Source organism: Lynx canadensis, chromosome E2, assembly GCF_007474595.2.
Source record: "Lynx canadensis isolate LIC74 chromosome E2, mLynCan4.pri.v2, whole genome shotgun sequence".
NCBI classification, from domain to species: domain Eukaryota; kingdom Metazoa; phylum Chordata; class Mammalia; order Carnivora; family Felidae; genus Lynx; species Lynx canadensis.
The window spans coordinates 27715378-27740595 of NC_044317.1; the positions used below are offsets into that span (position 1 = coordinate 27715378).

Here is a 25218-nt window from a genome sequence, read left to right on the forward strand (position 1 = left end):
TAGAGGCTGTTAACACGATCCACATTTATTGGTCAAATCTGGCTTACAGTGTAGCAGGGCCGTCCTTGGAAGCAACAAGAATATTTCGTAGCACGTGCAGCCCCTGGGAACTCACCCGGATCCTGCTGAGGTAGTGACTGGACCCAGTGGCCTTGCCTGATTATCTTGGTAGTGCCTGTCCCCACACCCTTAGACCTGGCTTCTTCCCTTACATAGGTCAGAGTAGGCCTGTCCATTCCCACGGACTGTACCTAGCCCTGGGCCCAAAGTCCTTGGAAGCCAGTGTTTAAGAGGAGGGAGTCATCCCATTCACAAATGGGAAAACTGAGGCTTGAGGCAGGAGGGGACTCATCCAAAAGCCTCAGGGCTGAGTCCCTGGCTTGGTTCTCAGGCCACTGGGCTGATCAGTGCTTGGACACCTCTCCCCATCCCCAGTTCTGGGTGGAGGACATTCCCTAGCTTAGATGCTCTGGAAATGCAATATATAAATACATACTTGCCTTTAAAAAGTAATAAATTAGATTTTGTACCAGCCTGAGGGTATCCTGCCAGTACATATCCTACGATATGAGCAGCTAGCACATGCCATCTATGAGCCACAAATCATATGTCCTGCCACGTGTGGTGCTAGGACCCATGACACTGACCCCGAGGCCACACCGCAAGCTCTATGCAACGCCACACAGAATTCTGCCACGGGCGACCTGTGTCACCCATCACATCACGACACTCTCATTGTGCGACATGTCCCCGACTGCTCATGAATATCACATGTGATGCAGGGTAGTCTATTGGCCACACCAGGCTTTGGGCCCTTCTTGAAGACTGTAGCAAGACAAATAGGCCCCGCCCTCCTAGGGCAGCATACAGGGGGACCCAGCTGCGGCTCTTTTCCCGAGCCCTCGGTCCTGGTGGGTGGAAGCTGGCTTCACTCGGCTGTATTCGAAGGACCTTGAGGGGGCCATCAAGTACCCCAAGGGGCTTTCGGCTGCTTGTCAAAGAAAGCGAAGTCCAGCCTGGGCTCCTGCCTCTGCAGACGCTGCACCGTGTCGGGGGGAATGGGGTTGTTCCAGAGGCTGCGGGGCACAGAGGCAGGCACTCAGGTCTAGGAGTTGCTCACTCATTCTCTTGTCTCCATCCCCCGTTTGATCTACAGATGGGGACACCCAAGCCCACGAGGGGGAGAGCCATGCCCAGGGCTACCTGGCAGAGGCAGGTATTAGACGAGCACGGCCACCCTCGGGAGAGGGTGTCCTCCACACCCACCTCCCGACTTCTCCCACTTGGTCTCCATCTCTGGGCGCTAGCGATCCCAACCGGGGCCATGCTCTTATGACACATTTGGGCGAAGAGGGAAAAACTATCTTCTTCAAGACACTCTACTTCCATCATTTGAAACTGTCATAAGATATCGATTTCCATAGCACAAGACACTTCACTACCATTTACTAGAAATTCAAAATGTCAACTATATAAATGATGTCCCTTGGTGGCAATGCCCTTGTGCAGTGCACAGCCTCTAAAACTGTACGTGGTGGCTCTGATTATATAATTTTAAGTGCTTACTACGTGCTAGGCATTGTGCTCAGTGCTTCATATAATCGTCTAGTCCTCCTAGAAACTTTCTGAGGTAGATACTATCGTTGACCCCATTTTACAGATGGGGAAAACTGAGGAGAAGAGAGGTTGAATTCCTGACACAAAGTTGCATAACTGGCAAATGGCAGAGCTGGGATTTGATCGAGGTCTGCTTGCTGTCTAATTCCTGGTGGAGTGATGCAAGTCCCCTCTGATAATCCCCAGCCCGGGTCTTGCCCCCTCCCACAGGGAGTCAGTCCCCTTACATTGTAGAGGTTGGTGTGGCCTCCCACCCACCATCTCTGCCCCTGTGAGCCCTTGTTACCGAATGACTTGGATGCCAGACCCTTGCGCCAACCCTTCAGCCAAGAGCCAGGCTCCACAAGCTGTGATCCGATTCTTCTCCAGGCTTCCCAACAGATAGCAGAGAGAAGGGAAAGAGAGGAACTGGCATGAGTGTGGGGGATGGGCTTCCCTATATCCCCCCCACCCCAGGCCCAACGGAACCCAACAGACAACAGTGCAGCGGGAAAGCCAAAGGCGGGGACCCAGGGAGAGTGAAAGTCGGCACGGGCTTGGAGCAGAGTGTGCAACTCAGTGAGGGCTTCCTTGCAGGCAGGGGCCTGACCCAGTGGCCTCTCAGCTTTCCCCAGGATGCAGGTTCCCCTTCGCGCCCTCCCCTAGTTCTGGTTTCCCAGGAGGTGCCCCTCATACTCCATTCTCTTCAGCTGGCCCATCTGCGGCAGGACCCGGGCCAGCTCGGCAGCCGCCTCGTCCCCGAGCACATTCCAGGACAGCCTGCAGGGTAGGGGACCTAAGGTCAGTGGCAGGAGAACAGGGAGGCCGAGGGGTAGAGACAAGGCGGCAGGTGGGGAGGCCTGGTGGCCCACGATGGGGGGGGCTGTCACGCAGGTGCCAGAAAGGCCAAGATGGAGTGCTTGTGTGGCCTCCCCCAAAGACTTCGGAGCACAGGTAGTCCCTTCCGCTCCTGAACCCCGTTTTCCAACTGGTCATCCCTCAAGACCCCAGACAGCTCAGGAGCTGGCTGTGTAGACAACTCAGAGCACACGGTCTGCAGCAATAACGCCAGGGTCCAAACCTCCACCACGCAGGTGCCTCTATCATAATTTTTGCTCTATCCATGCACCTCCTGTATTCTACTTTTGTGTGATATTTTTCTTAAAGCAGTCCTCACCCCCACCCTGCTTTTTTCACTTCAAGAAATTAATCTTAGGGAATGGTTATCACCACCATCAGTGGAAAACCTGTGTTCACAACCCTAAATAGGAGGTAGTTATGGGGCGTCTGGGTGGCTCAGTCGGTGAAGTGTCCAACTTTGGCTCAGGTCATGATCTCACAGTTCACGAGTTCGAGCCCCACATCGGTCTCTGTGCTGGCAGCTCAGAGCCTGAAGCCTGTTCAGACTCTGTGACTCCCTCTCTCTCTGCCCCTCCCTGCTCATTCTCTCTCTTTCTCTATCAGAAATAAACATTAAAAAAATACATAAATAAAATAAGAGGAAGGTAGTTATAAGGATAAACACAGTGCAGACAACAGTATTAACTTCCAGCTGGAACCTAGGTTCTTTTTGAGGGTGATGAGCCGGTGGCCTGCCCCCTGCTGGTTAAAAAGGGAGAATCATGAAGAGAAACTGAAGCAGGGAAAATTCCAACACTGGGAAATTTACTCTCCGGCACGGTAATATTTCAAGACCATGACAACGAGACTAACTGACTAATCTCTGATTTATCTTTGGTATGAAGTAAGTATCTGCTCCGTGGTCACATACAATATTTCTTGACTCATTAAGCAAAAAAATAAATAAATGAGGGAGAATGCCTTAGCACTGATCTGACACTTGGGTGTCATGTAATGAGAAGGATTAAAACCTTTACGATGCAAACCTAAAATCGTCTTAGAATCACTTGTGTCCTGTATTTCAGGAGACGGCATTTTCTCCCATTGTGTGGTCAGGGTCCCAGGCTAGTCCTGGCAGTGTAGTGCTCCCCAAGGTCGGAGCGCCTCCGATTGCCAAGGTGCACGTGGCCCGCGGGCAGGTCAGGGGCATATGCTGGTTTGGGCCATTCTTCACCACGAACCGGTGGTTTGTAAATGAAGGCCCTGTAAACCGGGTGAGGTGTTCTATCCAGCCCGCCTCCCAAAGGGAAGGTCAGGGGCAAAGAGCCTTTAGAGAGGAGCCGGCCTCCCTCCCTGCCCCACCCAGCCCCACCCCCACCATTCCAGAGGTGGGGAAATGGGCAAGAGAGGCTGAATGAATTTGCCCAACATCACTCACAGCCCACATGTTGAAACTTCCTCCAGAAGAGGCTTAAGCAAGAATGGCCTTCCCCGTTTATAGACGGGGACCGGCCAGGGAGGGAGGGGCCGGCTCTAGGCTGTACAGTGACTGGCAGGCAGGCCAAGCCCCCCGGTGCCTGCTTTTCCCAGCTTAGGCTTCTTGCAAGTACTCACAGAATTTCTTCCAGGGCCGGGCAGAGAAGCAGGCTGGCAGCGAGGGGCTTGGCGGTGTGGTCGTCAATATCACATGAAACCAGGCTGGGGACAGAGAAGGGGATGGGATGGAGGGTGTCTGAGTCGGGGGCACCTCCAGCCAGCCCGCCTCTGCCCACCTTGCAATCAGAACGGGAGGGAGAGGAGTGGCCAGGGTGCGGGGCAGGGTGGGAGTCTTAGGAAGGTGCCCCTTTTTGCTCCAGACTCCCCTACACCTGAGGCCCCTGTCACTTCAAAGGCCTTCCCAGGTGCCAGAGAAGGGCTCCCCCCACCCCGTCCCAGCCCCCCCCCCAGGTAGTCAGGAGAGGCTACTTACTCTATCCGCCTGAGCAGTGGGAGCCCCTGACAGAATTGTGGGATCCCTCTGGCCAGACTGTTCTCTGCCAAGCTGTAGGGCAGGGAGACACCTGTGAGAGGAGTCCCCAGATCTCCCTGGCCTGTCCCTCTGCCCAGGCTCCATGGTCCCTACTCACCTGACCTCTTCCACATATGGGCATCCATCCAAGGCCTGGCTCAGGCTCAGCGCCCCCTCTGGGCCCAGACGGCTAGATGGCAGGCTGGAGAAAGGGGAGGAGGTGAGTGGGGCGTGGGGGACCAGTGTGGGAATTGGGAACCTTCCCAGATCCCCCACACTCAGCGTTGTTTCAGGCCGCACCATCAGACCTTACATGGTCTCTGGGTGCCTGCCACGCCCCGACCACCTCCCCATCCACACAGGACCTGGGCGGGTATTAAGGGCCCTGGCTTTGGGGTCTGAGATCCCAAGTTGAAGGCCTGGCTCTTTCTTGTGTAAGTAAGGTAAGCTCTCCACGCCTCTCTTGGCTTTAGTTCCCTTGCCTGGAAAATGGAACTAGAAACCGCGGCCGTGGGGCTGCTGTGAGGCTCCAACGAGACCGTGGGCACGAACTGGGGTTTTTCTCCTGAGTCACCCTTTGCCGACGCGCCCTCACCCACCCTCACAGACTGGCTCAGAGCTGAGACTATTACACTTCTTTTGCAGATGAGGAAACCGAGACTCAGGAGGGGTAGTGGCTAGGCCAAGGGCCAGTAAGGGGCTGGTGGCAACCCGGGACTAGGCTAGGTCTCCTGACAGCCCTGCCCCGGACTCCAGAGCCAGGCGAGGAGCGGGCAGGGTGGGGACAAGCAGCCCCAGTACATGTACCACAGTCTGACCTAAGGCAGGGCAGCTGGGCCAGTGGGGGCCTTGGTCCCCCACTGCTCCCAGGGAACCCCTCCCTGCTAGCCCTGCACCAGCCCCAGGCAGAGGGACACTCACTGCAGGATTCTCAGGTGTCGAGGCAGTCCCTGGGCCAGCCCCAGGGCTGTGGCATCCCCCAGGGCATTGCAGCCAAGCCTACAAGAGGAGAGGGATGAGTCTGAGCAGGGGGCTGGTCTGCTCCAGACCCCTGCACTGCCCTGTGCCCACGTGGGGGACACAAAGGCCAGGAGGGCGGTGGGGACACAGAGGGCCACTGGCACTCATACTCACATCAGCTGCTCCAAGTGCCTGCAAAGGGCGAGAGATTCTGCCAACCGCACTCCCCCAGCTGGGCCAATGCCATTTCCTGAGAGGCTGAGGGCGGGGCAGGCGTTAGGCTCTTGGACACCCCATGGTCCCCCACCTGCTTAGGGCCCCAAGGGCCAGCATCCCTGCCACACACCTTCCCAGCCTGATGGGGGCAGAAAGGACCAGAGAGGAACGGGGCCTGGGCCAACTAAAGGTCCCAAAGCTGGCAGGGCCAGGAGGCCACCCAGCCCCACCACTTGCACACTGAGGTCTGGGGGAGGAATGTCAGCCCGAGGCGGGGGCCAGTGTCCACCCCGGCCATGGTGTGGCCACTGAGGGGCCCTGTCAGCAGGACCAGCCACTCACTCTATCTTCCTGAGCTCCGGCAGCCACGGTAGGACGGCAGCTAAGAGCTGGGCACCGGTGTCTCCAATCTGGTTGTGGCTCAAGCTTGGAGAGAGAACAGGAGATGGTCTGGAACCAGCAGCCTGCCACCCATGTCATTTTGTCCATGCCCCCCCACCCCCAGAACAGAAGAGGAGGCTGAAGTCTGGAGAGAGGCCTCAGCTCACACCGAGAGAGTCCCCTCACTCTGTGTTGGGTGAGGACTTCAAACTCCTGTCTTCGGTTTAGAATGTTCTCCCTGATGTCTGACCTGAATCCCTCTTGCTGCAATCCACACTCGCATCCTATCTCGGGGTCTCCTGGTGGTCTTGGCCTGGGGTCATGCAGTGGGGAAGTGGGTGAAGGTCATGGGACTAAGCAGAGAAGCGTGCTCTCAGGGAGCCCCTTGCTTTTATCATCTGACCCTGCCAAAGTTGTCTTGGGTTGGGGGAGGGACAGGCAACTCATTCCAGCTCCTCCAAGCTGGTGGCAGCTCTGAGAGCCTCGGAAAGCGGGTGGCAGCCGACATCACAAACACCATTCCTGCTCAGACTGGAGAAGCAGAGGCCTTAGTGGGGAGCAGAGGCCTTTGCAGGTGCTGCGCTAAGAACTCTACAGTTTACAAAGCTTTTACACATCCAGGGGCGCCTGGATGGCTCAGTCGGTTAAACAGCTGACTTCAGCTCAGGTCATGATTTCACGGTTCGTGAGTTCGAGCCCCACATCAGGCTCTGCACTGACAGTTCAGAGCCTGGAGCCTGCTTTGGATTCTGTCTCCCTCTCTCTCTGCCCCTCCCCTACTCATGCTCTGTGTTTCTCAGAAATAAATAAAACATTAAAAAAAAACCCAAACAAACACAAAGCTTTTACATAACCAGGAACCCATGTGCCCGTCACTAAACCTCAGGGGTTGGGGAAGGGGACAGGCGAGGTGGGCATGACTGTACCCAAAGTCCGGATGAGAAAACAGAGGACCAGGGAGGAGCCATGACTGGCCAAAGTCTCCTAGTGACTCCCAGACGAAGTGGAAATGAAAGCCTGGAGCCCCCGCCCCCCCATCCTGGAAGCAGTGGCCACATTCTCTGGTTGGGTCAAGCTTTGCCTCAGCCTCTGTACCAGGGATCTCCAGCCGGCTGAATGCCAAGTTCACGAGGGCTCTGCAATTCAGGCAAATCATTTCTCTAGGGCATAGGTGCTCTAATCTATGCAAATGCTGGGCTTTTCTATAAAGCCAGTTTATTGTCTTTTCTGCACCCTGACCTTGCCCTGCCTCCATGAGGGGGGAGAAACAAAACGAAACAAAACAGCTGAGGCAAACTGTCTTGGCCCCGTGTTGAGTCTTTGAAGATTGTTTTGTTTTCTTTCATTTCACAAAATCAACTTCAGTGAAGTGCCTTTCTAGAAATTAATTTTGGATGGAATGACCTAGTCTCATCTGATATGCTTCCAGAACTCTCTGACCGTGCATTTACCACCCACTCCATACCGCTAGCGTCGGGGGTGGGGACTTGGGTGAAAACAAAGCAGTGTTTTGTGCTGTTGCTGGGGTTTGTTCTTAGCCACCACATTTCATATTTTGAAAAAAATCACATGAAAAGGAAGTGTTATATCTGTTAATCAAGGTGGCCAGGGGCCCAAGGCGAGAATTCAAAGTCACCAGATCTGAGTCTAGACCCTCATTACTCAACGCGTGTGGTCTGTGGCCCCCAGACTTGGTATTACTTGGGGGCTTGTCACACTGGGTGAATTTGTGCACATTAAGGGTCGTTCCAGGACTTGGGCCCGACCCCTTCAGGTCACTTCCGTAGCCAGGAGGAAGCCGGTGGCATCCAAAGGCAAGAGGAGTGGGCACCGACCTGGGAGGGCAGCGATGTCCCCAGCAGAGGAGCCACAGAGGGTCCTCAGGAAGTCCCCCTGGTGCTTCCCTGGGTGGGTGGTCCCCGTGGAACTGGGGAGCATGCCCTCCCACTCATTCCCTCGGGCTCACTTGGTCACTCACCGGAGGCTCTGCAGGAGGGTCATGTGTCTCAGTCTTTGAGTGAGCACGGCCAGGATGGAGCCGCCCAGTGGGAGATGGCTGAGGCTGGAAGAGAAGAGGCCAGAGGAGGGCTTGGTATGGCTGGGGTTGGGTCCCAGGGGCAGACTGAGGCCCTGTCCGGTCTGGGGGCTTGAGGCCTTGGTGCTAAGCAATGCCCAGGGACCCCCAAGATAGCCACTTACATCCACAGCGAGTAAACACGTTGTACAAAACGAACCTGCCTGGGAAATCCAAAGGCCGTTTCTCTGCGTGGATTAAGGCCATCCAGGCAACAGTTCTATGTTCCAAATCACACTGGACCCAGACTGTTGACCAGGAATCATAGCAACAACTGTATACTAGCATACTATTACTGAGCACATACTATAGGCTAAGCACTGAGCTCAGGGCCGTCCTGAGAGGTGGAACTCTTATCACCCCCATTTTACAGATGAGGCACACTGAGGCTCAGAGCATTAGAAAACTTGTTCAAGGCCACACACAGAAAGTAGAAGCCCTGGGAACAGAAGCCAAGGCTACAGGGCTCCCATTCCTGGACCCCAACTACCTGTTACCCATGGGATCACACTCCTTAAGGCCCCCCCTCTGGGCAGGAGAGAGGAATAATAATAATAATAATAATAATAATAATAATAATAATAGTCGTCAATACTTGTAGAGTGTGAACTCTGTGCCAGGCTCTAAGGACTTAATATGTATTATCTCATTTAATCGTTATAACAACCCACGGAGGTAGGTACAGCTGTTATCTCCAAAGTCAAGATGGAGAGAAAAGCACAGAGAAGTTAAGTAATTTGCCCGAGCTCACACAGTCAGAGGTGGAAGCAGGAGGTGTCCTGGTTTTCCTAGATTTATCTTTGTACTTTGCAAATTTCCCTATGCTACGTCGTGGTGTTGAGCTGTTTTTGTTGATTTTAAGGGGCATTCTCTGTGCCTCCCAGACTTGAATGCCTGTTTCCGTCCCCAGATTAGGGAAGTTCTCAGCTATAATTTGCTCAAATAAAACTTCTGCCCCTTTCTCCCCACTCTTCTTCTTCTGGGATTCCTATGATCCAGATACTGTTTCATTTTATGGAGTCACTAAGGTCTCTAAGTCTCTCTTTGTGATCTAAGAATTTCCTCTCCCTCTTTTTTTCAGCTTCATTGTCCCCCATAATTTTATCTCCTGTATCACCTACTCTCTCCTCTGCTTCTTCAATCCTCATTGTGACTGTATCCAGTCAGTTTTGCATCTCAGTTATAGCATTTCTTAATTTCAGCCTGGCTGGTTTTTGGGTCTTTGATCTCCACAGCAAGGGTTTCTCTGGTCTCTGGCTTGCCTGGATTTGAGGGGGTCTCCAGGATGCGGGACTTTCAGTTCTGGGCAAACCGGCACAGGCGGGTCACCCTACCGAGACTTGAACCCAGGTGGGGTGGCTCCTAACCAGGGTCCGTGCCCCTAATCACTTGGCCACGGATGGACAGGTGGAAGACATCAGCTGGAGAGCTCAAGGAGAGCTGCCTGTCAGGGAGGAGACCCTAGGAAATGACAGATCTGAAACCGGAAGAGGTGTCTGGGCAGTGAGGATCCATCCCCTTTGTGGCGTGGGTCAGTTTGAGCGAGTATCTGTTTCCAGCGACCAAGCACTTTGATGGCACTCAGAGCCAGGCGAGGAGGTAAAAGGGAGGGCATTCGGCTCACCTGCATCCATCCAGGGATTTCACAGTTTGTGTTCGCAGGAGATGGAGAGGTTCCTGGCCGTGCTCCCGACTCCTCCCCACCTTCCCCCCTTAACCATTCACCACCACTTACTCCAGCCTCTTCAACCAGCACTTGCCCTCGAGGACCCCCATCAGCACTCTGGTGCCCTCCTCGCCAAATTGATTGTTGGACAAGCTGGAAGGGACCGGGTACGAGGTGAGTGTTAGACGAGCCCCCTGGCTCCTGGAGCTGTCTCATCAGCCCCCTCCGTCTCTCAGTGCCCCCCCTGGAGGGCAGCTCTGGGTCTGCAGATCCTAGACCACCGTCTTTGTCCAGGCCCCGCCAGGGCACTGCTGGCTCTAAGGGCCAGACGCGGCCATCACAGCTGACCCAGCTGAGAAAGGATGCCTTGGATGAGGGCTGCAAAAGGGGAAGCCGGGGACGAGGGACACACACGCACACACACACACACACACACACACACACACACACACGTGCAGTGATCCCTTCCGCCCCGGAGCCCTCACTGTACCCTGGTACCCACAGCCACCCCAGGCAGAGAAAGAGGATGACCCCCATTTTACATGAGACAGTCCAAACCCAGAGAGGCACAGTTATTTATTTGTCCAGGGTCACCCTGAGTGAGTGGTAAGTTGGGACCAAGGAGACAGTGCTCAGCTCCCCCAAGCCACACCCAGGGTCTCTGGGCTTCATCGGGGAGCAAAGTGATAGGTGGAGTCCCCCACCCGCCTTATCAGAGCCTCAACTGTCCTCACCACCCTCAGCTGGGTCACCCCTTCCCCCCACCTCCCCACTCCCAGCTCCCCGACTCACTCCAGCTCCTCCAGGTGGAGACAGTGGCTCAGACCGGATGTCAGGTGGGCCAGGCCCTCGGACCTCACACAGCTGCAGGTCAGCCTGTGGGGGTCAAAGGGCAGCAGGTCAGGTAGGGGCTGTGGGTCTTGAGAACCCCGAATGCCGGTAGCAGAGAGCAAGGAGGAGGGGTGGGGCGGGGGGGAAGGGGCCCTCCTTCCCTTCATAAACCTCCCTGCCACGGAATCATTAAGCTGAGGTATAGCTTGGAGGCAGGAGCGTGGACTAGTTGAGCATTTCCCTAAACCATATTCAGGTAGCAACTTCACAATGTAAGCCACGAAGTCTAGCTAGCTACTATCTTTGACCATGAGCTCTGCCTCTTTAGTTCAACAGCAAAAGCGAGTAGCAAGTACTGGAGAGGTGTTAAAGATGCCCTGGCACCAAACGGACTCCTTCTCCTTCTCCTTGATGCAATCAGTTGGATTCAAAGAGAAGGAAAAGTTAGAAAAGCTCCATTTTGTAACCATCATACTGATATTTGACCCAGGCAAGAATTATCAATGGAGGTTGAAATCTGTAGATTTCAGATGGAAATGTGAGGAAGGACAGGATGTTTACACAGTCTTAAAGTGTCGCCCGACAAGATACAGGTTAATTAGAAAGGGGAAAACAGTCGCCTTGCAAGGGAAGAAACCTGGCAGACACCAGCTTAACCAGGTGATCCCAGTTACCCGTCACCAGTCAGGGGACAAAGAGACAACATGTGCCTCCAGGGAAAAACGCAACATCACCTCTGTGATATTTCTGTTCCACACGCAGGACATAAATCTAAACATGAGGAAACATCAAAGCCAAACGGAAGGACGTTTTACAAAATCACTGGCATGTAAATGTCATGACAATATCATGCGCGACAAAGAAAGCCTAAGGACCCTTCCAGATTGTCAACTAGTGTTGGCAAATAACCACTAAGTGCAGTGTGTGATCCTCGGTGAAATCCAGGACTAGGAAAAAAATGCAACAAACAACATTAGGGGGACATTTGGCAAAATGGACACAAAAACGGTAGTTCTGATAACAAGCATGTGCCAATGTTACATTTTCTGCATTTTACGCTTTTACTGGGTCATGGGAGAGCATGTTCTTGTTCTTAGGAGATTCCCTGAAATAGTAAGGGGGGAATGGGCAGGTTTATGCAACTGCTTCCAAATAGCTCAGAAAAAAGAGAGAGGGAGAGAGAAGAAGAGCAGAGAGGAGGGATGAGGAAGGAGGGAGGAAAGGAAAAAGAGCAAAGGTGAAAAAATATTGACAAGGGGTGAATTTGGGAAAATGGTATATGGAACCGCTTCTCGGTCTTTTATTAGTTTGCGATTATTTCAAACAGGAAAGAAAAAGAAAAAGAAAAAGAAAAAGCATCGGAAAGGAAATCATTCTCTGCCATACGGCCATGTGGATGACCACACACCTTGACTTTCCAGAGCCACGGAGTGGTCCCAGCCCCCAGGGTGGGGGGCGCAGAGTTAGTTCCTCTGAGCCCAGGGCTAGGGAGGGCGGGAAGTGCGGGGGCAGAGCAAGGGGGTGCAAGGGGGCGCGTGAACATCTTGTCTGCATACCGGAATGTCTTCAGCTCAGAGAGGGACGGCAGGAGGCTCTGCAGCAGCAGGGAGCTGGTGTCGCAGAGGTTCACCTGGGACAAGCTGAAAAGGTGCAAGCATATTCTGGAGGATTTCAGGTGGGATGCTCCTCAGGGAACATCCGTCACACAGAGATGGGGAGGCCAAGAGGGGGAAAAGAGCCACCCAAGAGTTCCCAGTGGGGGCACCTAAGTCACCCTGGAGCTCTCCTCAACTGGCCAAGTACGATTCTCTCCTGCTTGGGGAAGCAAGAAGGCCACGGAAAGCAGTGCTGCCCCAGGCTCTGCTCCTCCCCATCACAGACTGGCCAGCCTCTCCCATGTGGCCTGGACTGGGTACGGGGGTGACCAGAGACCTCGGGACCCTAGGAGGTGTTTCAGGGTTCTGACCTGAGCTGCCGCAGCCTGGCACATGTCTCCATCAGCTGCCAGACAAGAAGATTGTGGTGGGTCCCAAGGTCACAATGAGCCAACCTGGAGGTAGATAGGGAGGCAGCAGTTTCTGAACACCTGGGTTACTACCGGGGACTCAGTCCCTGCCTACATGGAGCTTACCTTTTAGGGATAAATAAATGCTAATGAAATGAAGTCCCACAACTTTCTATTCATTTATGGGAAGTGCTATGAAGGAGAGGTCCAGACGGGGCAGCTGGTATGGCTGTGCAGGTTGTTCACCGCACAAGGGGACCCAGCCAAGAAGGTGAGCTGGGGCCGAGTTCCAGCTATGATCTATTTCCCAGAATGTACACATGCAAGGCTGTGCATTCACCTAAAAGGGGTGATGTTTTAGTTTCCAAAATGTGCTGCATGGATTCGGGGTGCTGTGAATCCAAGCATCTGTAGGAGCGGATCACGGGAGAACCTGATTCTTTCTGGGGGTTCAGAGGGGCCTTCCTGAAGCAGTGGTGTTTAAGCTTAGACCTGGAGAATGGGGTGCGGGGGCGGGTAGCCAGGTGAATCAGAAGGAAGAGGGTAGGGGGAGAGAGAGCATTCTGGTCCAGGAACAGCCTGTGCAAAGGCCCTGAGGTCAAAGGGAGCAAGGTGGTGTTGGCGGAAGTGAAAGATGGTGGGGGTGACTAGAGCTGAGACTAAGATCTGGGGTGGGGATGGAGAGCATGGAGAGGCAGGTTGGGCCGGCTTTCACTGGCCACCTAGACACTTTGGACATCAAAGGACTCTGAGCGACGCATGAGAAATATTGATCAGAAGCAGCAGGTGCCCCCACCCCTACCCCACCGCCGGCTACTGGTCTGGGGGCCCCGGTACTAGGTCCCACCTGAGGGCCACGGCCTCTGGGTTCTCCTGGCGGGGAAACTCCAGCTGGAGACAGAGTTGCTGCTGGGCCTTGGCAATGCTGAGGAGGGAAGGGGTAGCCAGTGTGAGGGCTGCAGCTGTCTCCCATGGAGGCTGAGCTCCGGACTGAGGCTGCCAATCGACTGACTCTAAGCTCCCAGACCCGGTAGGGACCAGACTCGGGGCAGCGGGACCCCACAGCCTCTGCTCTTAGCTGCCCTGTGTCATCTCTGTGGCCTCCGGTCATAGAGCCACACTGCACGTTACTGTCATCCAGGGGCCGCTACCAGGCAAGCGGCACGGCCTCCTGGCCGTGCACCCCCGCGATCCAACAGCTCTTTGCATCCGCGGCTGCCTTCCTCTTTCTGGCACGGTGGCCTCATTACTGCATAAGTCACGACACGTGTGTGTAGCCCCTGCCATCTTGGGGATCCAGAGAATTTGCTAGTGACAGAGCTGTTAGCCCACAGGCCAAGAGACCAATGTCTAGGGTACGGATGGTCCCAACAGTCTTGAAAAGATGAAACATTCAGAGCAGCCTCCTCCCTCGACTCACCTGATTTCCGTGATGTTGCCTGAGGCCTGGGTGCAAACTTCCAGCAGGGCGAGGACCCCGGCTTTGCCTACCCATGGTTCCTCCACCCTGTCACAGAAGCAGAAGGAGATGAAGGTCCCCCAGGCTGAGCAGGGGAGGGCGTGGGAGGAGGGCCAAGGAGGCTTTTTGGTTTGACTTATTTAAAAACTATGAAATTACACAACCACGCACAAACATAAAACAGGAAATTAACATCATCCTTGTTCCGACAGTTACTGTAACAATCCTAACAGAAAATATTCTTTTTTAAACAATAGCTTTAGACTTAAGGAAAGGCCTATATAGCATTATGTGGCAAAGATAAGGAAATAAAATTGTATATAAAACATCCCAATTTGTATTTAAAAAAAAGAAGGGGTGCCTGGGTGGCTCAGTTGGTTAAGCATCTGACTTCGGCTCAGGTCACGATCTCGGGGTTCATGAATTCGAGACCAACGTCGGGTTCTGTGCTGACAGCTCAGAGCCTGGAGCCTGCTTCTGATTCTATCTTTGTCTCTGTCTCTGTCTCTCTCAAAAACAAATAAACATTAAAAACATTTTTTTATGTTTATTCATTTTTTTTGAAAGACAGAGAGAGACAGAGCACAAGCAGGGGTGGGGCAGAGAGAGAGGGGGCGGGGGACACAGACTCTGAAGCAGGCTCCAGGCTCTGAGCTGTCAGCACAGAGCCCGATGTGGGGATCGAACTCACGAACTGTGAGATCATGACCTGACCCGAAGTTGGATGCTCAACCGACTGAGCCACCCAGGCACCCCAAAATAAATAAACATTTAAGAAAAAAATTTAACAAGGAAAAATATGAGAGGGAAGAAAACATGGAGAGAAACAGAGAGACAGAGATACAAGAAAAATACATTAAATGCTAAGGCTGGTTGTTTAGACGGTAGAATTCTCACAAATGGTTTTTCCCCTTTTTCCTTAGTTTCCAATATTTTCCAGACTTTCTACAATGTGCATGCACTAATTTAGAAGCAGAAAAAAAAAGTTGTTTAAAATATTTCTGCTTTTGAAGTTATGTTGAATTTTTTTTTCAAAGTACTATTTTCTTATGTTCATCTGGATTTTCCACAAATCTCTACGAGTATGTGTTATTTTTAGGGAACGGAAAGTTTTCATTTAAAGCATTATTTTGGGTGCTCCAGGAATTCTGGGTATATACCCAAAAGAATTGAAAGCAGAGATACAAAGAGAGATTTGTACACTCATGTTCACAGTGACTAACACAGTCACTGTATTGGCCACAGTCACTGTGGCCAAAGGGTGGAACAGCCCAAGTGTCCACGGACGGATGAATGGATAGATAAACAAGATGTGGTGCGTCCCTACAATGGAACGTCAGCCAGCCTTTTAATATTTTTTTTTTTTTGAACGTTTATTTATTTTTTGGGGACAGAGAGAGACAGAGCATGAACGGGGGAGGGGCAGAGAGAGACGGAGACACAGAATCGGAAACAGGCTCCAGGCTCTGAGCCATCAGCCCAGAGCCTGACGCGGGGCTCGAACTCATGGACCGCGAGATCGTGACCTGGCTGAAGTCGGACGCTTAACCGACTGCGCCACCCAGGCGCCCCTCAGCCAGCCTTTTATTTTTAAAAAAAATTTTTTTTTTCAACATTTATTTATTTTTGGGACAGAGAGAGACAGAGCATGAATGGGCGAGGGGCAGAGAGAGAGGGAGACACAGAATCGGAAACAGGCTCCAGGCTCTGAGCCATCAGCCCAGAGCCCGACGCGGGGCTCGAACTCACGGACCGCGAGATCGTGACCTGGCTGAAGTCGGATGCTTAACCGACTGCGCCACCCAGGCGCCCCCAGCCAGCCTTTTAAAGGAAGGAAATTAATGGGGAGCCTGGGTGGCTCTGTCAGTTGAGAGTCCTACTTCAGCTCAGGTCACGATCTCGCGGTTCGCGAGTTCGAGCCCCGCGTCGGGCTCTGTGCTGACGGCTCAGGGTCTGGAGCCTGCTTCGGATTCTGCGTCTCCCTCTCTCTCTGGCCCCCACCCCCACTCATGCTGTCTCTCTCTCTCTCTCTCTCTCTCTCCCTCAAAAATAAACATTAACAAAATTTTTTAAATAAAATAAAAGGAAGGAAAGTCTGACATGTGCTACAACATGGATGAACCCTGAGGATCCTGTGCTGAGTGAAATCAGCCAGTCACAAAAAAGATAAATACTGTACAATTCCACTTATAGGAGGGACCTAGAGAGCAGTCAAATCCATAGATTCAGAAGGTAGAATGGTAGTTGCCAGGGGCTGGGGACGGGGGAAATGGGGATTTGTTCAAGGGGCATGAAATTGCAGTTTTTCAACCAAAGAGGTGGGGTTGAACAACAACGTGAACGTACTTAACACTCCTGAACTGTACCCTTAAAAATGGTTAAGATGGTAAATTTCACGTTATGCGTATTGTACCGTAATTAAACAAGGATGTTATTTCGGGGAACAACCAGACTCACACGCCTCATCACTGGCTGTGCTGAGAGGTGCACAGCACTGGCCACGAAGGAAGTTTTTTGGACACAAAAATGCAGCTGAATCTCACGGAGCCTCTTCTGATGTAACTTCCATTCCAGGAAAGTCAGGGATTTAGAGGAACAAACAGTGACGTCACAGAGCCGGCAAGGGAGTCTATAGCACACGGCCGGTTTTGTCCACAGGTCACCGGCATAAAAGAGGAAAGTGGGGAAGCGGATACAGATTAAGAGTCCTAAGAGCCCCCCCATGCCAACACGGACCTTGCCTGGATCCTGGGTCCAACGAGCCAGCTGCCCCATTTGGGGACAATGGGAATTTTCAGACCGGATTGGGTAATCACGACACTAGGAACTGCCACTGACTTTCCTGGGTGTCCTAATTCAACCGTGATTATGTACAAAATGTCCTCATATTTAAAGATCCATGGTGAAATATTTAGGAGTAATATTTTTTTTAAATTTTTTTTTAACGTTTATTTATTTTTGGGACAGAGAGAGACAGAGCATGAACGGGGGAGGGGCAGAGAGAGAGGGAGACACAGAATCGGAAACAGGCTCCAGGCTCTGAGCCATCAGCCCAGAGCCTGTCGCGGGGCTCAAACTCACGGACCGCGAGATCGTGACCTGAGCTGAAGTTGGACGCTTAACCGACTGAGCCACCCAGGCGCCCCAGGAGTAATATTTTATGGGATCTATGGCTTATTTGGAAACACTGTAGCCAGAAAAAGAAAATTAAGATATGAAACAAATATAGAGAACCCTGAACATCTGTCAAACCCAGGTGATAAGAACATGGGTCTTCAAAATTAGTCTACTTTTTAGTATCTTCAATGCTTTTCTGAAAGTTTTAAAATGATCATAGCAAACATGCACACATGGTATTTGTTATATATTATTATTTTAAAAATTTTTAATGTTTATTTATTTTTGGGAGAGAGAGAACGAGTGCGAGCAGGGGAGGGGCAGAGAGAGAGGGAGACTCAGAATCCGAAGCAGGCTCCAGGCTCCGAGCTGTCAGCACAGAGCCCCACGCGGGGCCTCGACCACGAGATCGTGACCTGAGCCGAAATCGGATGCCTAACCGAGCCACGCCGGCACCCTGTTATATATTATTTTTGACCTCAGCCGGGTGTCCTTGGGGGTTTCCTTTTTTTCTTATGTTTCGAAGCATAGGCCCCACCTCAAGGAGAGCGGCTTCTCTGTGTGCTAAGGGGGTTTCTGGGACCACTGTCAGGATCCAAGTGGTGGGGTTTGGGTGCAGGAAATGGCTGGGCCACAATCCTGGGGGGCCCATCCTCCAGTAGCCACCCTGACCCCATTCACGCCACAGCCCCCTCCCAGGGCCACAGAGGAAGACAATACCTGAGATTGAACAGTCCCATGGGCCACCTCACCAGACTCAGGAGAACAGTCAGCTGCTTCAGGCCCAGGCAGCACTGGGTCAGCCTGGGGACAGAGGTCCATTACTGGGGTGGCTCTCACAGGGAGTCCCTGTCCCTTCACCTCCCTTGTGCCGGGTCACTCACGTGAGCGCTGTAGGCTTCAGGGCCTGGTTCAGGCCGGTGGCCAGTCTGGGCACATGCTCTGGCCTGAAACTGCACTGGCTCAGCCTGAGGGCAGAGGGGAAGGGGCAGAGCCCAGGTGAGGCCTGTGGGAGCTGTTGTCCTGCTTCCTCCTGTCTGCCCCAGGGTCTATGGGGAGCCCCACCCTGAGTGCAAAGGCCTGGAAGCCAGGCCTCAGAACGGGCCAAAGGGGCAGTTCTTGCTCTGGGAGCTTCCCGTCTCCTGGGAAAGATCACCACCCCCACCCCGACCCCGCCAAGAAGGGGTCAGGAGTGTCACTCATTGAGCCCTGACTATATGCCAAGCCGTGTGCCCGCCTCTGGGTACACCGGGTGAGCTCGCCTTACGTGCAGTATCTCGCAGAATTCCAAGCACATCGTTTACCGGCAGAGAAACCAACTAACCCGGGGCGCACAGCTGGTGAGCGGTGAGGGCAGAATTGGGTTGCAGTCCGGGTCAGCCTGACTCCGGACCCCAAGCCTACCTACCGCCGCAGCCCTACTCCCCAGTATGGCTTTACTCCGGGCTCCCTTGGAGGGAGGAGGCCTGGGACTCTGGCCGGGGCCCCACCCTCCTGGCACTCTGGCCCTGGGTGGCCCAGGGCAGTTCACTCCCAAGGGACAACAATGAGGCTTCCACGAGAGGCTGACATCAGCTGCACGTTAAAGGACAGGGGGAACTTTATCTCAGAAACCACAGGGAAGAGAGTGTCAGGCTGAGTGCCCTGTGGGAAGGAAGCTTCAGCGGGCCATGTGTGCTCTGAACAAGGAGTGAAGGTCCCGTGGGCTGAATGTGTGGGTGCATGTGTGCTGTGTGTGTGTGTGTGTGTGTGTGTGTGTGTGTGTGTGTGTGTGTGTGTGGTGTATATGTGTGTGATATTGGGGGGCGAGGAGGAACACAGTAGGAAGTGGCAGCTAGATCAGACTGAGGAAAAGGCCAAGCTGAACAACTTGAAACCTATTCTGGGAACACTGGGAGCCACCAAAGGGCTTGGCACGATGGAAAGGGCACAGTCCGACGTGTGCTGGGAGATCCCTCTGGCTGCTGGGAAGTGAATGGATTGGGGGAGGCCTGGCCAGAGGCCGTGGACCGGTTCAGAGGCCATGATCACAGCTGAAGAAAGACATAGGGGAAGTGACCCAAGAGAGTGGTGGTGAGGCCGAGAGGGAGTGAGCCCAAGGCTACTGGTGGGTAATAACAACTGATACGGCACTCGCGGGCCAGGCGCCAGGCCCTTCCCGAGCACTTTACGCTTATCAACTCATTTAATCCTCATAATAACCCCAAGGGTCTGTCTTACTATTATTCCCATCTTACAGATGAGGGACTGAAACAGAGAGGTTAAGTCACTTGTTCAAGGTCACCTGGCTGGGATTTACCCTCAGGTGGCTCCAGAGTCTGAGCTCTTAACCACGATACTCAGAAGCTTCCAGACTTAAGACGTGGCTAAGAGGCGCAAATACAACGCGAAGGCCTGGCCGCAAGGACTGGAGGTGTGGGGGGCCTGGGGGCAGATCTGGGGGAGGCAAACCCAAGCCGTGAGCATGACGCTGGGTGTCTGATGGAGGAAAGGGCCCAGAGAAGGAGGCACGGAGGCTGCCACGGGGTCAGCCTCTTCTTCCCCATTCCCTCCCCTGTATCCTCACCCCAGACCAGGAATTACCGTAATGTCTTCCCAGCCTCCTCCTGTCGGGAGAAGTGGATCCAGAAGCTTTGCTCAGAGCCCAGGCTGCAGAGAGAAGGGTGTGGGGAGGCCCAGCATCCCGAGACCCAGACACCAGGGGGTACACCAGGGAAGGGGGCTGGGCCCGCAGGGGGAAGGCAGACCAGAGGAGACCCCCAACCCACTCTGTGAGGGACACTGAAGCCCGGCCTTCTCCATCCTGTGACCTCCCTGGTCCCTATGTCACGCAGGCCTCAGAGGATGGAAACTATGATCCCCCATTCAGTGAACGCTGAAAGGGGCACAAGTTGCCCCAAGTCAGACAGAGGGCTGCTAAGCGTGGGACCTTTGCTTCTCCCCCCATCAGCAAGTGGCACCAATCTCTTACTTCACGGAGGCCTCCCGGACACGTGGGCAGGAGGGGAGAGTCTTCACCAGGCACAGAGCACCTTCCACGGAGATGCTGTTGTGACTCAGACTGGAAGAGGAATGAGGCTCAGGATGGGGGCGCACCTCAGGGCATCCCTGCCCAGCCCCCCTGTCTCCTCTCTTCCAGCTGTCATCTCTGGGAGGAGAGTCCTCAATGTCCAGATGCAGACTCTGAGGTCCAGAGAGAGGCCAGAGGGGCACTATCCCTGGCGGGTCAGACACCGGGCCCCGAGTCCTCAGGAGTTGGGGCTGACACAGGGTCCTTGTGGTCTGAGACAGGACTGATGAGGCCAGGCCGGCAGCTCCAGCCCCAGGGGCTCAGGGAAACCCAGAGCCCAGCTCAGCTGCCTAGCGATCTGCTGTGTCTGGCCACCACTCTGTGAGTCACTGGGATATCGGCTGAGAGTGTGGGTGACTTCCTAGGGGCCCTCCCTGCTGTGGGAACATCTCCAAATCTGTGTCCCGTAGAGTTAGTCAAGGGGAGCTGCAGGGACAGGACGGACCAGAGCCAGGACAGCTGGTGTCCTGCATCAGCTGGTTAGAGACAAACTGTCACTTCCCTGTCCCAAAGTCAGCTTGGGTCACCACGCTTTAGTTACAGCTTCTCCTGGATGCCTGGTGGGGGCTCTGCCTATGGTGGGCAATGAGGGAGAGAGGGGCGGGTATGGGGCTGTCCCCCAGGCTGCTCATCACTTACTCAAGAGAAGCGGAGATGGGCAACTGAGGCAGACATTCTAGTAGGCACTGGAGCCCGTCATCACCCAGCAGGTTTGCAGAGAGGCTGCGAGAGTCAGGAAGAAGTTGGTGGTGGTCAGATGCGCCCCCTCGGCCGGGGCCTTTCTCTTCACGGTTACTATCACTGCTACCCAACCCACACAGGACTGCTTCCGTGCCAAGGTCACCATCATGCTGTCGCTGTGGCGGGACAGCACCATGCCCACCTCCATCGCACCATCATCTCTGGCACCCCCTGCACAATCGCCCAGCACACAACAGCTCCTGCACTGTCCACTACCGCCCCCTGACCAGCACCGCAGGCTGGGGTCACCTCACCTACTGGGGCCCCCGGGCCTCCAGCAGGCTCCCCGGAGTTAGAGAAAAACGAACTTGCCTTTACTGTGCCCTTGGCCCACATCAGTTGAGAAACACAACTTTTGCACAAGAGTAAATTCAGGAAAAAGAAAGATGTTTGGAGGCCGCGTTTACCCAGGAGAGTTCTTCTTTTAATTCGGGAATGTAATATCAGAAATTGCACTTGAATACTTTATTTGCCCTCACTGAAGCCTCCTATGGTTTTAGCTACGGTTGCAGGAACAGTATGATCAGCAGGCCTGGAATATCTGATTCTTGTCTTGCATCTTTGAACTCATTTTGTCCCTGATGATGACTCTTTTGAGGCTTGTCTTTTTCGGAGACTTTAAAAATTAAAACTCGGTGTGTCTCATAAAGCCACTTGATAAAGTAATCTTTACAATTGGAAAAATTTCCCTCTACAATGAAAAACAGGAAAACTCAAAGCTGTACTGCTGATTTACCTAATATGTGATTTCCACCAGCCCCATTTCTCTTGGCCACATCACAATAGGAATTTAAAGTGTGTGTGTGTGTGTGTGTGTGTGTGTGTGTGTATGTGCGCGCGCGCGCACACGTGCTTTTAGCTCTCTTTATGTCCCACTGGTCCTAAGCTGGACGCTTAGCAGTTGTGAGCAAAGACTGCATCATCCTAGCTATGTGACCTTGGCAAGTCCTTAAATCCTCCCTGAACCTCAGTTCTCTCATCTATAAAATAGGGGACAATAGCACCTAGGGTTTGGGGAGGGTAAAAGGAATATGTAAAGCACTTAGCACAGTGGAGAAAGTGCTCAGGAGGTGTTACCGATTTTAATTTTTCTACCCATCTGGGGGTTGTGCTACTTGGGCACCCAAGACAGGTCATACAGGTGCCACCTCTCAACAATATAAGGGCCCATGAGGCCTCACCCCAGCTGGCTCCCGGACCCTCCTCAGGCTGAGCCATCTGGTACCTTTAACCACTTGCCAGGCAGACCAAAGGATCCTTCGTTTTGGTTCCCATCTGCCAGCAGAACTCCAATGTCTTATCATCATGAGGCCAAGGGGCTCTTACTGCCCTGTTCTGAAGAGCTCCCCAAATTAGATCAAGGGGCGCAAGCTGAACTAGCTCCACCATGGCAAGAGTAGGCGGTGGAAGAGATAAATGGGTACAGGGAAATTTTATGAACATGACCCAGGATGTGTCCCAGGCATCCCTGATAGCTGGCCCTGAGAGGTGTTGAGTGCATGAACACACACACACACACACACACACACACACACACACACACACAGTTTTATTGCCACCCAGGCACGTGCTCCCATGCTCCTCTCCCTCCTCCCCCACCCCCCACTTACTCCAGCTGGTTGAGGTCCTCGCATTTGCTCAGCAACCAACACAGCGGCTCCACATGCTCCTGACTGAGGGCACAGTCCATGAACCTGCTGGAGGAGGGGGAGCAAGCCTGAGGAGGGGGGCACTGAGCCGCTCACATCTGCTCTGCCCTGACTCATCCTGGGTGTGGCCTCTGAGTTCCCACGGGGCCTCACCCAAGGTTGGATTCTCTGGAACTGTCCATCATCCACCACTTCCGCCTGGCTCACAGCAGAGCTCACCTGGCGCCCACAGGCTCCCTCTGGGGAGGTGGCTGTCGGAGCTTGGTCCCTGACCAACCACACCCGCAACACTTGGGAACTTGTCCAGATGCAAATTCTAGGAAACCAGCCCAGACCCACTGAACCAGAAATTGTAGAGGCAAGGATCTCCCGGTGGCTCTGATTCAACCTCAAGTTGGAGAACTACAGCTCTTGGGGTCCTGTTAATGACCAGATGTGCAGGGTGGGGCGGAGGAGAAGTGGGGGGTAGAGGAGAAGTGTGTGGGGGGGGACGTCTGCTCTTGCCTTTGATATTGGAATTAAGGTGAAGAGAACTCAGAGGTACAAACTCCCAGTTATTGAAATAAATAAGAATAAATAAGTCAAGAGGATGAAAAGTACGGCATAGGGAATATAGTTAGTAATGTTGTATGGTGACAGATGGTGACCGTACTTATCACGGGGAGGACTGCCTAATGTACAGAGTCATTGAATCCCTAGGTTGTACACCTGAAACTAATACAACACTGTAGGTCAACTATACTTTAGTTAAAAAATGAATAAATAAATAATGAGACTACACAAAAAGGTAAATGAAGGATCTGTAACCAGCCAGCAACTTAAAAAAAAAAAAAAAAAAGAAAGAAAAAAAAAGAAAAGGAGGAAGCATCTTAAAACGAGAAAGTACCTAAAATCAATATCTCAAATTTTTATCACTGGTCCTGCCCTTCATGATCTTTTCCCTGTTCCTAAATTCCTTATTATAGTATTATTCACTTCCGATTTTTAAATCAGCTCATTCTTTTGACTAGACGCATTTATTATAAAAGGAAACCCTGTTATCATTCACTCAAATGGAAACATTACACGTGGTGCCACAAACAGACCATAAGCACAAGAATGCATGAAATGAGAGCAAAATAGCATCATTAAATTTGAGCCAGAATTTCCTGGACGAGGGCTCTCTCTCTCTCTTCTTATTAAAAAGGGGGCTCAGCAAGCATTAGAGTCAGGCCACTGCCCAAGCTCGACTTCCTCTTGGCCTTAATCACATCGAGAGTCAAAAAGGGAATAGTGACCTCATTGAGGGGCTCAGTGATGATGAACTACTCTGCTAGCTGCCCCGCCCCCTAGAAAACCATCCCATCCTGTCTCTGTTCTACATTTTGGAAACCGCTGACTTAGAAGCTATCAAGGCATTCTAGAAGTCAGGGTCGTGTTGGGCTAGATCAGGACATGGAAAACTACGGCCCAAGGCCACCTGCGTCTTGCAAGCTAAGAATAATGTTTCCGTTTGCAAATCGTTGAGTAAAAAAACCAAAAGAAGAATATTTCCTGACACAAAATACACGAGATGCAAGTCTCAGGGTCTGTAAACGATAGAGGAGTTTTCTGGCACGCAGGCATGTGCCCTGGTTTACATATGGTCTCCGCTGCTTTCAAGCTACAAAGGCAGGGTCAAGTAGCTGTCGCAGAGATTGTGTGGCCTGCAGAAACCCAAAGTCTTTACAGTCTTAACTTTTTACAGGAAAAATCTGTCCATCGCTGGGCTAGGAGCACTGCAGACCTTCTCGGGTTCGAATCCCGACTGCCCCCTACTGCCAACTGACCACAGCTGTGAGGCTTACAGGGCAGTAATGTGCAAAAGGCTATAGAATGGCACCCTGCAGATATTCAACGTATCTTGATTCTTCTATTTATTGTCACTTCACGAGTGGGGAGGCTGGGACCCACAGGAGAAGGGTCCGGTCCAAGATCTCTCGGTGAGCCAGTGGCATCAGCTACCAGAAACATGATTTCTGCACTTGAAGGCTGTCCTCTTGCCTCGTCATCCTGCCTCCGGTGCAGCACCTCCTCCCTCTTACCCAGGCAACCACAGAGCACTGGTCCAGGAGTCAGCAGGGGAAGGACACTCGCATCTGTAAGCGCTTCACGCTTTACACACTGTCTCAGTTAATCCTTGCAAACATCCTGGCAGTTCCTTTGCAGCTGCGGAAGCTGGGCATCACAGAGGTTAAGGAGCTTGCCCATGGCACCAGGCCCTGTGGAGCTGCGATTTAAAGCCTGGTGGGCAGGTTAGGAAGTACTTTTCCTTGGACCAGGCCCCTGAGCTCTGGTGTAGTCTGACAGGTACTCCTTATTTGCCTTTGATAAAGCTTGGTCCTCTCTGGCCCTCTGCCTCTCTATGTCAGAGGAAACAAGCCTCCTTGCAGGGGCCTTTCAAGGGGATGCTCTACAGCTGGCAATCTGTATCCAGTTCTGGGCATCCAGGAGGCAGGTCTTCTCGTCCCCAATACCTACCGGCTGCCAGGGCACAATTCCAGGGACTTACCCACAGAACTCGCCTTTCTGCTCCTCGCTAGACCTGAAGTGCAGGGTTGTGTGATACAGGGACCTGGAACGGACA

At 53.0% G+C, this 25218-nt stretch overlaps 1 protein-coding gene across 13 annotated transcripts in view; it reads right to left on the minus strand.

Moving 5' to 3' along the window:
* The window catches only part of NLRC5 (NLR family CARD domain containing 5), an 88909-nt gene continuing 63691 nt past the window's right edge, over nt 1–25218 (minus strand). For 10 of the 13 annotated variants that reach the window (XM_030297114.1, XM_030297118.1, XM_030297117.1 and 7 more), the window contains 23 exons: nt 25144–25206; nt 22575–22661; nt 20863–20946; nt 20125–20214; nt 19737–19802; nt 18038–18121; nt 17874–17957; nt 13998–14084; nt 13425–13502; nt 12539–12622; nt 12129–12212; nt 10534–10617; nt 9811–9894; nt 7980–8063; nt 5963–6046; nt 5579–5662; nt 5366–5443; nt 4563–4646; nt 4406–4477; nt 4051–4134; nt 2293–2376; nt 1904–1987; nt 1–1076 (listed from right to left, as the gene is read on the minus strand). In XM_030297114.1, coding sequence (XP_030152974.1) covers nt 965–1076; nt 1904–1987; nt 2293–2376; nt 4051–4134; nt 4406–4477; nt 4563–4646; nt 5366–5443; nt 5579–5662; nt 5963–6046; nt 7980–8063; nt 9811–9894; nt 10534–10617; nt 12129–12212; nt 12539–12622; nt 13425–13502; nt 13998–14084; nt 17874–17957; nt 18038–18121; nt 19737–19802; nt 20125–20214; nt 20863–20946; nt 22575–22661; nt 25144–25206 — 1909 coding nt within the window. In that variant the 3' untranslated portion in view covers nt 1–964. Of the gene's footprint in view, nt 1077–1903; nt 1988–2292; nt 2377–4050; nt 4135–4405; nt 4478–4562; nt 4647–5365; nt 5444–5578; nt 5663–5962; nt 6047–6448; nt 6533–7979; nt 8064–9810; nt 9895–10533; nt 10618–12128; nt 12213–12538; nt 12623–13424; nt 13503–13997; nt 14085–17873; nt 17958–18037; nt 18122–19736; nt 19803–20124; nt 20215–20862; nt 20947–22574; nt 22662–25143; nt 25207–25218 lie in introns of all 13 variants that reach the window. The other 3 variants (XM_036064233.1, XM_030297115.1, XM_036064234.1) reach the window with 2 other exon arrangements.